This window comes from Hirundo rustica, chromosome 7, assembly GCF_015227805.2.
Source record: "Hirundo rustica isolate bHirRus1 chromosome 7, bHirRus1.pri.v3, whole genome shotgun sequence".
NCBI lineage: Eukaryota > Metazoa > Chordata > Aves > Passeriformes > Hirundinidae > Hirundo > Hirundo rustica.
In genome coordinates this window covers 7,146,572-7,162,831 of record NC_053456.1, presented here as the reverse complement: position 1 = coordinate 7,162,831, position 16,260 = coordinate 7,146,572, and the positions used below count along the sequence as shown (strand labels likewise).

At 40.9% G+C, this 16,260-nt stretch overlaps 1 protein-coding gene across 1 annotated transcript in view; it reads right to left on the bottom strand.

Annotated features, from left to right (window-relative positions):
* Positions 1–630: 630 nt before the first annotated feature.
* The window catches only part of NCKAP5 (NCK associated protein 5), a 347,214-nt gene continuing 331,584 nt past the window's right edge, over positions 631–16,260 (bottom strand). The window contains exon 20 of the mRNA XM_058421378.1: positions 631–2,134. Within this exon, the coding sequence (XP_058277361.1) occupies positions 1,853–2,134 (282 nt within the window). The 3' untranslated portion in view covers positions 631–1,852. The remainder of the gene's footprint in view (positions 2,135–16,260) is intronic.

The window sequence follows — 16,260 nt, the reverse complement described above, 5'->3', positions numbered from 1 at the left end:
CCGCGGACACACGCGGGATGGGCCGGAGGCGGGATGAGGCGGCAGGGGATGACGGTGGGGAGGGATGAGGCGGCAGGGGATGACGGTGGGGAGGGATGAGGCGGCAGGGGATGATGGTGGGGAGGGATGAGGCAGAGGGAGCGGTGAGGAGCCCTCGGGGGCGGGATGAGGCAGGGCAGGGCAGGGCAGGGCCCGCCCGTGGCGAGGGAAGGGCAGGAGCAGCCCGGGATGCTGCACCCACATCGTCCCTGCTGGGACCGTCTCCGTGGGTCGCCTCCTCTCCGGATAACCACGTTATTTCCCAGTGATGGTTTCGCAGCTCTGCTCCAAGGAAGAGTTAATTAAGGTAAAATCGCTGTTTAACAGCGCCCTGTCACGAATTCTCCGAACGCCGCCCGCCCGGGCGCTGTCCCGGAGCGGGGCCGTCTCGCTGGGTACCCGCTGATCCCAGCCCTACACGCCCAAAGTGTCACAGCATCCCCTTCGCAAAACCCCTCAGCAGGCACCGGTAGGCAAGAGAAGTTTTATTTACGAAAGATGTTTCAATGAAAATTTCTTAAAAGTTGAAAAAGACGATGCAAGTTTACGGCAGAAATGACTTAAAATATAACAAATTGCACAAAATATTAACACTGATCATACAATATTCCGAAGATTAACAAGCATGTGCTAAAGAAACTGTAGAGTCTAGAAATACCCCAAATATATCTAGTTTACAATTGCTGTACAAAAAGCAGTTATAAATACTTCACATCTAGAAAAAATACACAGAACCTTTGAAATAGACTCTCCCTTACATATAAACAACCTCTGTAGAAAAAAAACAAAAACACCCAATACAGGCCAATCCCCCTGCTCCAAGATATGTTTGAACTAGTACTGGTTAGCACCAACATCTTAATGCGCCACAAACAGGAGTTGTTTTGTCTTTTAAAAAATAATTTTAGTGTTCAGAATTTACTTAAGACCAAACAGAGACTAGAAAAGATAACACAGTATGGTACATTCACAATTTGATGGGAAATGAGTACAGAGGAGGTGGAAGTGGAAAAGCCACGTTGCAGTCAGAAGTACGTGTGGTTTATGTGGTTCTCATTCCTACAAGACTCCTGTTTGTGTCAGCAGTGAATTGCTTTGACCCTGATCTTTCAAACAGTTTATGTGCATGATTGATGAAGCCAATGCCAGCAGTATCAGGCCTTTTAATCTATTCATTTTCTTGCCATGTCAAAAGTCAAACCCCTTTTGAAATAAGACACCTGTTGTGAAGTTGTAGTAACTGAAATGCATGTTTCCCTAGAATACCTGTATGGAATTGCACTAAAAGGAAAATATAAAATATGTTTTCTAAAAGGGAGTCCATGAGAGTTTTATTAAAGAAAATCTGGCAGGCTCAAGTTTATGGTAATGCAGTGTTTCTACATACAGTTTTAAGACTAGGACAATTATAACTCTTTTTTTAAAAAAAAATCTACTAGCTTTTCTTGTTAATATTAACACCAATTTCTTTTAAGTTAGTAATCTGCCATTACAGGAGCATAGCACCAATTTAATATTTATTGCTGTCGTGTATCCCTACAAATATATTTTCCCAAGGTATTTACAACTGTACAAATATTCACAAAAGTGCAAAATTAAGACTTTATTCTGTGTATTCGTTGTGTTGGGTGTGTTGAGTCCCCTGCACCACCGTGACGCCGCCCTGCCTTATTGCTGTGTGGTGGGAGCTCAGAACACCCTGATGTGAGCACGGCGAGCTCCAGGGGGAGTTTTCAAACACAGTCTCCTCTCCCTCCCCACCCCACGCTCACTTTTAGCTCCATTCCGCGGTGCAGCCCGCTGGGAAGTGTCCCTAAACGTCATTGGAGCCTTGGCTGGCACAAGAGGAGAAGCTGTCATACAGGGAATCGCTCAAGGATTCCAAATTGTCCACATCCTGCCGGCCCGAGCCGTTCAAGGATGCTGCGTCTTTCTTTCCACTTTCTTCCTTCTGTCCTTCAACCTTGTTCAGACAGTTCTTCTCTTTTTCCAATAAAAGTACATTATTGCTGTTAAATTTATTGAGAGACTCCAGGGAAATTTTAGATACTCTGTGCTGGGAATCTTCTCTTGTTTCTTCGGTTTGCTTCAATTTCTGTAAAAGAGAGGGAAATATTGGAAGCATATTCCTTAAAAAGTTATCCTATTGTACAATATTTATTACTGTCTTTCCAAAGTTCACGGGGTGAGAGGAAATAGATTGTTAGATGCTTAAATAACTGTTATGATTAAATAGAACATTAGTGTCCATTTTAGGATAAATCATAACTTGAATGATTCTGCTGAGGCAAATAGGACTCCATTTACATAATACTCAAGTGGTATTAAATGTCCTAAGTAGCAGACCCTGGCTATGCACGTGTTAAACATCTCCAGCATCCTCGCAGTAATTTAGATCTTCTCCTGCATGAATACTTTGGGGGGTATGTTTAAATAGGTATTTGTTTAAATAGAGTTTAAAAAAAAAAATAGTGCAGAGGAGAAAACAGCATTTTCCATAAATTAAGGATGCAAATGAAACTTGCTAGGGAATAGCCTCACATTTTGCATGTATAAGCCTATTGATTTCCACAAACCCAAACCCTCTCTAATAGACAAGAAAGCAACAAGACAGGAAATTACACTGAACTGGGCCGATCCCCACAGACCAGAATCAATCAGATATTGGCCAGGCCTTCTCGGAGAAGTGGTGTAATTCTGTGGGAACACTGGACAATGTATTAGCACATTATATTAAAAACACACTGTAGGATTGTACCAGAGCAGTTTTATCCCTTTGTCAGCTACTGGTATTTTCAATCAGAGACCTGATCAAGGAATCATTAGGGAACTGTGTAGGGAGCAGCTCAATGAAAATGACCTGCTGTTTATATACAGAGTGTTTCAAAATCCGAGCAACTAACTCCTCTTACAGATCATATTACCAGAGAAATATAGGATAGCATCCAACATTTTACAATCAACATTCAACAACCTCCTGGGCAGATAAGACGCGAGCATTCTGAGACACGCCATCAGAGTGCAAAGCCATTCCTCATTTTTGGTAGTGCCATCAGATGGCAAAGACAGGATCAGTAAATTACTGTAAATCCAAGGCATCGATATTTTTGTTTAGCTAGAAAATGAGATGGCATTTTAAGCACACTGAAGGTGTAGCTTGGGCAGATGTGCGGATGCTGTGGGTCATTACATGTGCAGTTGTAAAAGGTCCTTAGAACTTTCTGAAGAATTCAAGCTTCAAGTCAGTCAAATGCTGTGCATGCTGTGCTGCTTCTCCTTGGAAATCCTTGGTGAGAGGGAGACAAATTGTTACAGTTTGATTGCTTGTTTTGATGGCCAGTTAGATAAAAATTGAAATGCCAGTCCAATGATTGTTTTTGCTCCAATCTTGTCACATTTCATGAGATGACAATGCATAGATTAGATTACTATTTTTGGAAAATGTTTCAAACAAACTTAAGCAAAGCAATAGGAGATCCTAAAGTCTTAGCAAATGAACATTTTCTGTTTGGTGCGTTAATTAATCTTGAGTCTAAAAGGTTTTAGGGAATGTTGCATTGGATTCTAATTTTATATGACAGTTAAAACTAAGGTCTTCAATATCTGTAATTAAAATGTTTTCTGAGATAGAGGAATATAACCCTTGGAAATGGGAACGAATACAAATTTAGGACCCTATAATAGAAGTTTTTCACAATTTCACCTTAAAATGTTCTTCCCTTTGCCCTCATCTGAAATACTGAAAAAGCTGTTTCACCTCTGTAGGCCAGATGAGAAAATTCTCAGCCTTGGCATCAATAACACACGTTAACACTTTTTGCTTTTCAGAGTGCTAAGCCTAAGACACTTTATTATATGACAGACTAAATTATGTTTCTTTGTCTTTAATTTTCCCACTTCTCAGCTTTCCTTTAGACAAATTGAATGTGACTGGTTAGCACAGAGTTGGGACTGCAGGACTCAACAGTGGAGTTAGGAAGGCCTGTGATAAAACCCTTATTGATTCAAACGGAGCCAATTTCAACTCCTGGGCAGAAGGAGCACAGACACTCGGAGAATCTGCAGGACAGAGCAGTCTGGGTGAAGGATCACAACCAGAGGAGGATTGTGGCTATCCTACTGAAGGATGGATTTACACCTCAGGACAGAACAGACTGAATTCGTTGTTGTATTCTGCATATATACAGTATCAATAATTTTTTATACCCTTCAAGCACAACCTAGGCTACAATCCTACTTTAATCACATCCTAGATTCTCATTTATTTTATGGAGTACATTTGAGAAACCGCAGGGAATAAAAGCACTCTGCAAATTTTAAGCAAAAACATTGAATCATGTGAAGCTGAAGCAAACTGAAGCTCATCAGAGCATCCTGTTGGCAAAAGATCATGAGTAGTGAACAGTGTGCATCTACAATACATCAGAGCTTAAAGGGAAAACTAATTCTAACAGTGGTAGCAAAATTTATTACCAAAGCAAGAAACAACTCAGAAATAAGTTATGGGTATTTTTCAGACATAGAGTTGTCCTTTTTAGGTGTCCTAGTGCCTAGCTACATCTTTCTGTAAAAAACTCCTGCAACTTTTAACACATAGAAGAAAACTCATAAGCAAAACCAAAACTTTAACCAGAGATATTAACGTAAGAAATCTGCACAATCAAGAAATCATTTTCTCTCACATAGCACAATTATGTACATTCCTAGAGCTGAAAAGTCACTGGTCATTTCTCGAACCTCTATTTGTGTCAGAACAGAAACGTTAACACAACTTAAGAATTTTTTTTCTCTAGTTACTATAGATACAATTTGTAAAAAACTACCAAATAGTGTTTATTTAGATTCGTGCTGAAATAAGTTTCTTATTATTCATGGCAGTCTCAAAAGTTGCTAGATGAAACAAAAGGCAAAAGCAAAACACCTATTGTTAGAATTTGATTGATAAATTGTGTATGTGGTTACACAGTATCTTCGGGGTTTTTCATGTAGATTTGCTATTGACTACAGCAGAGTCACAGCTATAACAAAGAACAAGGGTTAGCCCAAAGACGTTAGCATTGTTTATTTTAAAGTAATTAATTCATTAATGCATTAGAGAGTTGCACTAACGTGACTCAGCAGCTGCTCCTGCAGAGTGGAACGTGAGGCGGGTGTGTTCTACATCCAGAAGTGGTGAGATTCGGTGAGAAGTGTAGAGAGCACCTAACCCCCAAGTGATGGCTTCCATCAGCTCTCTCCTGTATCAGGAGTGGCTTTCTGCACAGTGAAGAGGTGGTTTTGTCACCACAGCAAAGGGAAAGACTCCAGGATTTTGCTCAGTGCTGCTACAAGAGCTAAGATGGGACCAACAGTACTCGCTTGCTCTCACACAGGATCCTTCTCAGCAGTAATGCTTAAAACCATTCCAGCCTCAAAGTGTTGACTCTGCTGCTGACTGTTCTGATCTGTTCTGTGAACAAGGTGAGTGCTGCATTTGCTGTGGACTCTGTATGTTTTTCTGAGTATTAATTAAAGGAAAAGACAAAAATATGGTCAGAGATTTTGGTCTACAAGAGATAGATAACAGAAAAAGAGGAAAAAAGGCTCAGTGCAGACAACTGTAGTTTTCACAGTGCCTCTGTAAGAGCTCTGGCCCATCACCCTAAAGCAGATCAATGGTTAGCTTGTTTTACTTATCCTAAGTGTACTTTTGTATGGAAAATCTGTACCCTTATGGCCTGAGGGTATGGGGTGCATTTGTTGTTCTACTCCACTGTCTAGGTGGAGAGCTTCCCACGGCTGGAGTTTCTTGGCTGCCCAATTTGGGGTGCCTTGCACCACCTGAGAACAGTGAACAGCTGTCAGAAGAGGAAGAACTCTTCCTGACACACACAGACATTCATCACAAGCCACATCACTTTGAAATAAACCCATGAGTCATGAATCAGAATAATGTTTCCTTGCTGGCAACATCCTAAAGGGAATAACTAAAACACGTTAGTGATATAATAAAATCTGGCATGTCACTTCGAGCACAGCAAATTAGGAAAACAAAACTAGCCTGCAGTTACACTGATACATTATAAATAGGTGTTATTTCTACATTAATACATCAAATCAGGTTTTCTGCAAACTGCAAAAATGAGAGGTTACATGTGAGCAGAATGCCTTTTCAGAGCTGTGTGATCAAGGACCAGGAGGAACTGCACAAGGATTCCACGGGTGTCCGTGGGGAGGAGGAGTAGGGAAGGATGCGCTGGGCTGGGTTCCCAGGCACAAAGGACCCCAGACTCGTGTGCAGGAAGGAAGCAGCAGCAAGGCCGTTTCTTCAAAGCGGTAACACACAGAAGCCCTGAATATCTGGAGGTCAGGCTATGCTTATAAGTCCTGCCAGAAATAGCAGTGAACCATTCTGCAGGATAAATGTATTTTCCAGCTGTCTAAGTTTAGTTAAGCAGCTCTTTAAAGAGCTCAGAATCAGTTGCAAAAAGGAATAAAACAAACTTTATTTATCTCTCTCATGCATTGGGCAATTTAGTTTTTAGATTAACACAAAAGCAAGAAGGGCATTGCTTTGAGTGAAGTATAACTGCAAAACACAATTGGGTAAAAACAACGAAATTGCTACGAGAATTAAACATAGATCAACAAAATCAATACTTAATTGTATAACTCAAGGTCTTTCATTTCAGACCTGACCTCTAATAGAAGATACAAAGTATGTTCCCTTTTGTTTTTGTTTTTAGTTATTGCTCATAACTTTAAGGGGAAACACTTTTCTAGATTTTTACTTTTTAAAAACTGCTTGCTACTTTGTCTGCATATGCTCAGGGTAAACTTGATCCCAGGAGCCTCTATTTCTTATTTTAAATTCACACTTCTTCCAATTTAGATAGCCTCTAACTCCTGTAACTGCTTTGTATTTACGATGCAGTGGGTGTTAGTGGGATACGCTCTGCAGCCCTACACAGGCTGCTCATACATAACCTGTTTAGTGGGACAATTTTAACACATTCACAGCTTCTTGTAGAGCAGGAGCAAGGAGACACAGGGCAGTTTTCTGAGCAGAGATGGATTGGTCTAATCAGAAGTAACTCCTCCCTGAATTCTCTGGTGTCACACGACTGTTTGCTGTAGAAGGTGTCAGGTGAAAAGGGTTGGGCAGTGGCTGTCTGTCATGCAGCCAGGACAGAATGCCATGCAGGCTCTCTGTGCAAAGTGAACAATCTCCAGATCCCACTGAACATCAGGTGAACAAGTAATACTCTGCAGTGGAAATAGTTGTACAGCCACATCCAGCAAACTACAAAGGTGAAAGCTGTGACTGCGCGACCTCTGCTGCATTACGGCCGAGCTAAAAATGGGATGTTTGAACTTCTTTCTCTTTAAAGTACAACTTTAAATAATAAGATAAGCCTTGCTCTCCATTGTGCATTGTCAGAAGCTTTCATCTGTTTTCTGGACTGACAGTAAAATAATTTCTGAAATAATTTTTCTTTTTTCTACTTGAACAGAAATCCCAGAATTATTTCGCTGTGGCAGATAATGACATTCTCAGAGACACACCATCAGATTTCCATAATAAACAATAAGCGGCAGCTTCTTTTGTGGGAAAAAAAGCATTGCTAGGAAACATTTTTAAGTTGATTAGTCTGTTCAGCAGCTGATAGGAAAGCCAGATATACATCGTATCATCATCCCCTGATGGCGTTATGGGTAATGTGGCAATGACAATGCAATCAAAGTTAACCTACTGCATTTCAAGAGTATAAAAATCTACAAATATATTTTAGTATCACAAGGAAAGCATTTCTCATGATCCTGAATTGTAAGTGAATTACCTTAGAGGAAAACCAGCTGATTAGCACAAACTGTGTACGATTCATAGCTGCAGATCCGGACAAAACACCTATTGCCTAATGAATAGGGGGCTGAGGAGTTGAGACTTAACGTTGTCTACAGCTTGAATTCTTGTGTGGCTTAGGAGATAAAAGAATTTAGCTCAGTGAATTGGGCCTTACGCTTTCAAAAGCCTAATTTTCATAAAATGATGAGATGACTCAGTACATTCAGCATTCTAATGCCAAGATTACCATCCTCACACATGAATATTTCCTTGACATGACAAGACCATTTGACCTGATTAGGTTTATACCAACCCTCTTTGAACTTCTGCATAATTTAATAAACCAGGATGTCGAGGTCTGAGTTCCCAGGCCTTTTGCCTTCTGTTCAGGTACAAACTGAATGGCACAAACGGGGTTGTTTCATCACAGTGCCACAGAATGGCCACTGGCTGCATCGGCTCTGCACGGACAAAGTTTATTTAAAAGGGAATAAGAAAATACAATTCTAAGTGGCAATACCTTGGAAAATGATAACGGTGCTGGTGCTCAGCCAAGTGTGTTGAAGCAATGCATTAATAAGAAAAGCAATTAAACACCAGTCGTTTCTCCAGAAGGCAAAGCACAGCCTCACTCTGTTCACATTGGCAGAATCACCAATTTTGTTTCTCACAGAGGGAATCTACCCACTAAAAGCAATGCTTAGTGCAATCAGAAGCTCACCACAAGGCATTAAGGAAGAAATATCCATGGTGAGAAAGGAAGCTGTTACTCAGTTTTTAGAACCTGATGGACTGAAAATGAACAAAAGATGTATAGGATTCACTTAACTTCTCAGAGATCCTTTTAGCTTTACTTGTAAATGGAGTTAAATAGCAAAAATTTTCTGATTTTCTACTGATTGAAAAAAAAGTCATGCTGAAAGGTGAGATTGGTGACAAAGTTACTGAACTTAACCATTTGAAGGTTAATACTCTTCCTTGACAGAATTACATGAAGAGTTATGTTGTCAGTGATAACCAAATGGTACTGGAACTATGCAGTCCTAAATAATGTCACTGTTTCAGTCTTCATCAGACTGTCTTTCACCTCAGAGAATTTAAATATACAGAGTTCTACTGAATGAGAGTAGTTATCCTTACCCTGATGAAAGTATGGCTGCTTGTTTTAATAAAGAAGGGGCTTTGTACATATAAGGGGCTACAATTTTATCCTAGACTTCCTAGACTAGAGCTTTGGTGGTTTTTGTTGTTGTTGTTTTTTTAATTGGGATACTTATGCAGACCTAAATCCAGGAGGAGAAAAAGTATAATTCAAAGTTGGGGTTTTTTTACATCCAGTACCAAATGCAGTTCTTAAACAGAGTTCTATCTCCCATTTGACTGATGATAAAAAATCCTCTCAAACTTGGTAAATGCAGGATTGTACTCATATAACATATAATCTCACTGACATTTTCAGTAATCAGAGTAATTTTTTCTGTATGGCTGAACTATTCTCAGACTACTCTTCCTGAGTATTAGCTGTGTTCTTACCTGTCTTCATCTTCCACCTTTGGCTTTTCGGAATAAGACAATACATTTCTGTAGTTACAAGGACACTTATCCCCTGTCTCTCTCTAGTGACACCTCAGCTCCTGGCCTGTAATGTCTGTATGTCATTCACCCGGAATACTGGAATTGGAAAAATGGAATTGCACTCCAAGACTGTACTGCGAAAGGTAATTGCAAGTGGGTAACGATTTTCCTCACTAGAAATCCTGTCTTTTGTGTACTGACTAGATTCATAGCCTATGACCATCCAGCTGATCTGTGGGTGAAAAGACAGAATCAGTAGAAAGAGACTCATGGAATAACAGGACTTCTTAGGTTGGAAAAGACCTTTAGATCATTGAGTCCAACCACTGAAGAAGCAAGATTAAGTGGCAGGGTCAAGAGGAAATCAGCAGGATGACAAAACCATGCAGAAACAATTCTCCCAGCAATGAAGCTTGCTATGGGCTTTAAGAGGGCTGTGCTGTCTGGGGGAGAGTTCCCGGAGCGTGAATCTCTGCCACAAGACCTGCCGAGGAAGGAAAGGGAATGTCCCTTCTTGCAAGTCCTCAAAATGATTCAGGGACGCAGTTTAAACAAAGGAGTGAGTTCCACAGCAAATAGGGCTTTTTTTACTTCTAGCCTCTGAGGAGGGAGGAAATTTGGGAAGAGACAAACAATCTTTCCAGACCCATCAGTTCCCCTCTGTGTGACCGCAACGCTCGGCTGCTGCAGAGGGAGCCTTCATGTCCACACACAGCAGAACTAAAGCTCTCCCAAGCTCTCACCAGGAATAGAGGTCAAAATTTGTAGACTTGGAACAAGGTCTTCTTCATTGTTAAAAACTTCTGAATTAGCTTGCTTAAACCCCAGTCCAATTACATAGTTCATTTTAGGAGCCTGAAGCTGACATTTCCCTTTTCACTACAGATTTTAATCAACTCCATGTAACAGAGATTTTTCACCTCTAATGATTCTAACCAAAACCCACTGCCCTTTCTTTCCCCTTCTGTGACACCTGGCTTCTGAAAGGCACTAATGGAACCCCCTAGGTGTGTCTCCTCTGCCCCTTCCCTAGGAGAGGGTTAGGGGCTGGGGCTGGGCAGTCCTGCACTGGGGCAAGTGCTCCTGGAGGAGCAGGGGAAGAGGGCAGAGCCCAGGCTGCCTTCCCAGTAAATCTGGAGCAGCCTGAACCACATGCACACTGTTTTCTGACCCTGTGCGATGAGATTAGAGAAGTTCCTGTGTAATCAGGGAAAAGAGGGACAGGGCAGATGCAAATAATGATGTGGTTACATGACTGCGCTTGCCACCTCTCCAGCTGATGTTATGAGCTGCACTGTTTCCAGCACTGATTCAAGCAAAGCAGGAATTGGAGATGGAAACCTATGTTTTAAGTTCTATCTGCTATCAAATCCTACAGTTATTTACATGGACTTTCTAAATTTATGCAAACAATTTATCTCTGCTGTAGGGCACAGTATTTCAGGGACAGCAGCACAACACGCACAAAAATCCAAGACAGGGTTTCAGGCACGGGCTGCAGAACCAAATTAAAGTAGAAGGATAAATCCTCTCTTGCAATTTTTAGTTCATTTCAGTACAGCAAGTTGTATCAATAAAAAGCCTATAGTATAAGTCAGCTAGAAAATAAATGCTATGAAGGATGTTCCATTTTATGTGGTTTGAATTTGATTAGTGATTAGTCCTGGCGGTTAAACCACATGGGAACAGTAATCAAGGGTTCTCTACTGCGCTTCTGTAACAGCTGGAAAACACTGTTGGCTCATGTCCTATTCCATGATGGGATATTAACCTAAAATCTAATTAATATATGAATGAATTACGTTTCTAGAAACATACTATATTATAATCAATTTTAAGTGAGTTCCTAACAGGAGATAAGATGAAGAAAAAGCTGTAGAATTACCAGGGGCTGATAAATTCTGTTTACTGTGACTGATGATTTTTATGGGGGATAATTTTTTACAATCCATCAAACTTTTGTCAGTTCAAGAATCATGCTGCCAAACGTATGCAGTAAATTAATTTCAAAATTTACATATTTATTAAAAATTTTATTGAAAACAGCAGGAAGTAAGCCTTGTTTGAATAATAAAATAACTTGTTATTCTACTGGAAAGAAAACAAAAAACCCCCAACCTCCTATTAAGATGATTTTATAGCAAGGCAATAATTATAAACAACTACATGAATTAGTTAACCAAACACTGTATTAAATAGCCAACCCAAAAATTAATCAAAAATTTAGAAAACCTTTTTGGAAGATAATAATGTAAAAAAATGCAATTTAAAAGCTAAGAAATTGATGGCTGAGTTTCAGATGTGCTGGAGGACGGGTTTTCCAACCCAGGTCTGTTGGCTGGAGCTCCCGGAATCCTGGGGAAAGCCCAGGGAGCTGCAGGTGCTGAGGAGGAAGGGATGTCAGCAATGCTCCCGTGCACGTGGCCATGGGGAGGTGCCCACTGGGACGTGGGATCTTTGGTCCTTTCCCTGCAGTTTTCTTTGGCTGCTCCTGACACTCTTAAAACCCCTACTTTGTGTGTACAAAACCGGGGTACGTGCAGGGAACAGGCAATTCATGTCCTAAATGCTGATGGCAGGTGGTAGCCCTTTTTTTAACTCTATAGGATGCTCAAAAAGGAACACTGTTTCTCTATTATTAGTAGAATTAAGAATTAGAATTGTTAGAAAGAAGAAGTTCAAACCAAGCAGGGCAATGCTGGGCACCAAGATGACCACTGCTGCAGATGCAGATGGAAGTTCCCACAGCCAGGAGATTTATAAACGTTGAACTTGCCTCCTCACTGAATTAAAGCAGTGACACCCATGTTGATTAACATGCATATCATCTGGCTGTGATCCGAGGGGAATTTTAGTTAATTTATGGATTTAGATGTGTTTACTTCATCTTTTAGAAACGAGTACATCTGTCTCTGGTCATGAGAAGCTCTATCCAACTTCGTGGCTCAGCCAGGCATACAGAATGTCTCCCACTGGGATCTGGCAGGAGGCATTCATGATTGCAAACCCTCTGTGAGGGGCACAGCCTCAAAACAGAAAATTCAAGGACGAGTGCCAGACAGACCTTTGCCTTTCCACCTTCAGCTGCCCTGGAGAGCAGCAAGGCTCAGGTCAAGCATCTAACAGGACCTGAAAGGGCTGAGCCTGCCTGGCCCTTCCTAGGTTGTGAGGTGGTATTTTGGCAAGGCTTTTGAGGCTTTTTCAGAGAAAGAAGGCACAGTGAAAAGATTTAATGGGAACCCTGGTTTTGTGGGTTCTGACCCACCCCTTGTCTGGCTGTGTGAAAAACTGTGTTGGGTACGACTGAAGAAGGAATTTGGTGTGAAAAAGCATCATAGGCTCCTGCTCCCACAGTGGGCTTCCAGCAGGGAAAGAATAATGTAGTGTGGTTTTTTGCATTGATTCCGCTGCAATTTCTGAATAAAAAGAGAAATGTGTGAAGTGATAGCTGCCACGTGACTGGATCTGTTGGACAAATGCTTTAGGAGATTTACTGACCTTAGCAAAGCAGAAGTGTTACTGCAGTATCAATGCTGCAGCTGCAGGGAGAAACTGGTGATACAGAACACGTTCCTATGCCTAAACCACAGATTGTAATATTGTTAATATAACAGGCCACTAGGAGGACTAAAATACAACTGGAATTCCTGCAGACACACGGTACAGCTAATATACACTCAGGTTTTGAATGCCCAAAGATGATACAAACAGAAAATCTGGATGAAAATACAGAACAAAGCAGCTGCCAGGCCCTACTAGTGAATGAATAATTTGAAAAAATATTGCTGAGAATGAGCAGGCATTTAATATTTATTAGAACACACACACACAAAAATATATTTTAAGTGTTGATTTCTTCAATATCTTAGATTATTCAGGATTCAAATACTCATAAAAATGGAATAAAAATTACCTTCAGGCACTGGCATGGTAAGCAGCCCTGTGTGGACAGCAGGACTGCTGAAGGTGGTAGAGTTCTGCCCATGCTAAACTCTTTGCAGGATCAGGGTGTGAATTTGCATCTGACATTCTGAAAATTCCTCATCAGAGGAGCAATGTGTTTATGGTTAGCCCTTGTAATGCAAGATCCCATCTTGAGTAAGAATGCTTGATGAGAATATTAAGTGATAATGATTATTTGCTTAGAGCTGCTATGGGGCCTTCAAAGCTCTCAAAGCAGCCTGCTAACAGTGCTAGATTAAATTCCAAATGCAGCTGGAAGGTATTATTTATATTCTTTATTTAAAAAATGGGGAATTTAATAGCAAGAAAGGCTTAGCAATTTGGACAATTCAACCAGAACATCATCCCTATCTCCACAGCCCTGCACTCTTGTCTGTTAAGCTTTTTGTCAGGTTTTGAATATTTTTTTTTTATTTGCAGGCAAAAATTTCTCAGTGGAAAGGCAGAGACCTATTGTTTTCACTAGGGAGCATCTGAAATACTCTTCAACATATAGGACCTGGCATTTAATCCACTGAACATGGTAGTTAATCAAATGTTTTGCACTGACTTTAGGAGAGTTTGGATCAGCCTCTTGATGCATTAGAGAGATGAATTATTTAACTTACTGAGTTCCCCTAGAAACAAAATATTGAGCTGCAAACAAAGCTAACAAACACCAAATGGGATGCCATCTGCTGCAATGAACAGAACATGACCAGTTCCCCCCATGCTTGAGATTTCTCCAAAATACAATTTGAAATACGTTTGTTAAACTCCCAACTGTCTCACAAAATTGGCTTAGCACGGGTTAGCAAATGCTAGAGCCACCCCCAGCAGCAAGGCAGGCTGTGACGCGAGTCGTCGATGATTTCATTCCTGTTGGACTGTCCTGTGTAAACTCCCAGGGGTTTGTGCTGTCCAGAGCCTGTGGAACCTATGGAGATGTTTGTCCTCATGCTCTGTGTCCTATGGACTTTGAGTGGTTTCTCCCCCTCAGTAAATATGAATGGTAATTATCCCCATCAGGCTGCATTCATGAATCTGGAATTTCCTATCCTTTGACATCCAGACTCCATGCCTACCGGGGAAACAGGATATGGAGGCAAAAGTTCCACTTCCCACAGACATCTCCTCCAGGAACGGCACGAGACAGCTGAAATCCCAAATCCCTGCTTTGTATGAAAGTTTTTGGCTGTGGAGGAGAGAGAGTGGGCTCCCCAACACTTTCACAGGAACAGAAGGACAGCGCTGAGCTAAAAGCAGAGCGTGTGACGCCAGTGGGTGACATCAGCCTTAGCCCCCTTTCCTCTCCCCAAGCACACTAATTGGGCAGCCAGGCAGCTTTTATGGGATGGGAGGGAGAAACCCAGCAGGATCTGCCTTGTAGAACAAGACAAGAATATAAATGTCTTCTTACCTACATTTCCTGCCCAGCCAGGCACTTCATCTTCTCATATCACCACAAGTGCCACAAAAACTGCCACAAACAAACAGAAGCTCCAGAGACAATTTAGTCTTTAGCAGTCGGTCAGGAAGGCTCCAGCCCTCACATCACACAGCTTCTAAATGGTGGATGCTGTCCTTGGCTTGCTCTGCTGCCTCTGTTTTCAACACTATGCCACTCATGATGTCATAGCACAGCTTCCATGCTTCCACAATGGATTTTATCTGTGGAAATGTTGAGCACTCTGTACCCTGGCCTGCCATAGTGGCACTAGGAAACGTTAAAAGATGGGATGATGTTCCCATAATAGTGATAGTAAAAATATTCTGTAAAATGACACAAGTGAAAATTTTAGGTTTTTTTCCAGTTGCCCATACATGAATGTTACGGAAAATGCAATAAAGAAATGGGTTTAAAAATATGAAGAATTTCATTATGCTACGATCTTAATGGGAACACAGTAGGACCAGATTAGAAATGCAGAGTATTTGGCCTTCCTTTTAACTTGGGGGAAATGTCTGCTGACGTTCCATGTCATTGCCCACAGAGCCAATGCACAGAAGCAGGATGTTACAGACCAAAATTCTGCCAGTTAGAGGGAGAACGGCTAAACCAATTTTCAAGTACCTATATAAACTCTACGATTTTCACAGGATCCAAATAACATGAAACAGTCAAAGACATCAGCAAAAGCTACAGATTTGTAGCACCTTTGAAAACTGGGCAGCTGAAGTGTCTAAATATCCATTTAGGCACAGCCATTAAGAAAAGAATCTTGAAAAAACCCTAACCTTTATTTTTACTGATTAGAGGCCATAAACAAGTCTCCTTCTAGTCTCTGCAGAGAAAAATAATTCTTGTAAGAGCAACCAGGAAGCTTGTGCTATCTGCTTTGCTACTTCTGCTCTTCAGTTTCAGGCACTGTCTGAAAATCTTTTACATTTCAAATCTGCTTTTTGTCTTATTAGATATGTTACCAATAAGTTTCCCAGTCTGGTAACTTTTTGTTGTTGTTGTTGTTAGAAGAAATATCATAGACTTTTACTGCATAGTTAACATTTTAATTTTATAATCCACAGCAATGCACTCTATTCATATTTAATTTCTTCTTTCCCACCCACTTCTGCTTTACTCTTCATCCTCCTAAATCCATCGGAGGCCTTGTTTTACAGGTTGCTTTACAGAGCATTCAGTAGCCCACAGGATATGTGCATATGTAATAGGATGACAGAAAAATCACTTTAAAGTGTTTGACTGGCAAGTTTTCAGATAATAATCACTCGGGGTTTGATTTGCTGAGAATACTAGAGTAGCAAAGAGAAGTTCTTCAGGCTACAGTTTTTCACAGCAGGTAAAATTTTTAGTGACCTCTATTAATGAGGAGGCAAAGGATGGAGAAATTGAGAGAAGGTGGCACTAATGGGAGCAGAGC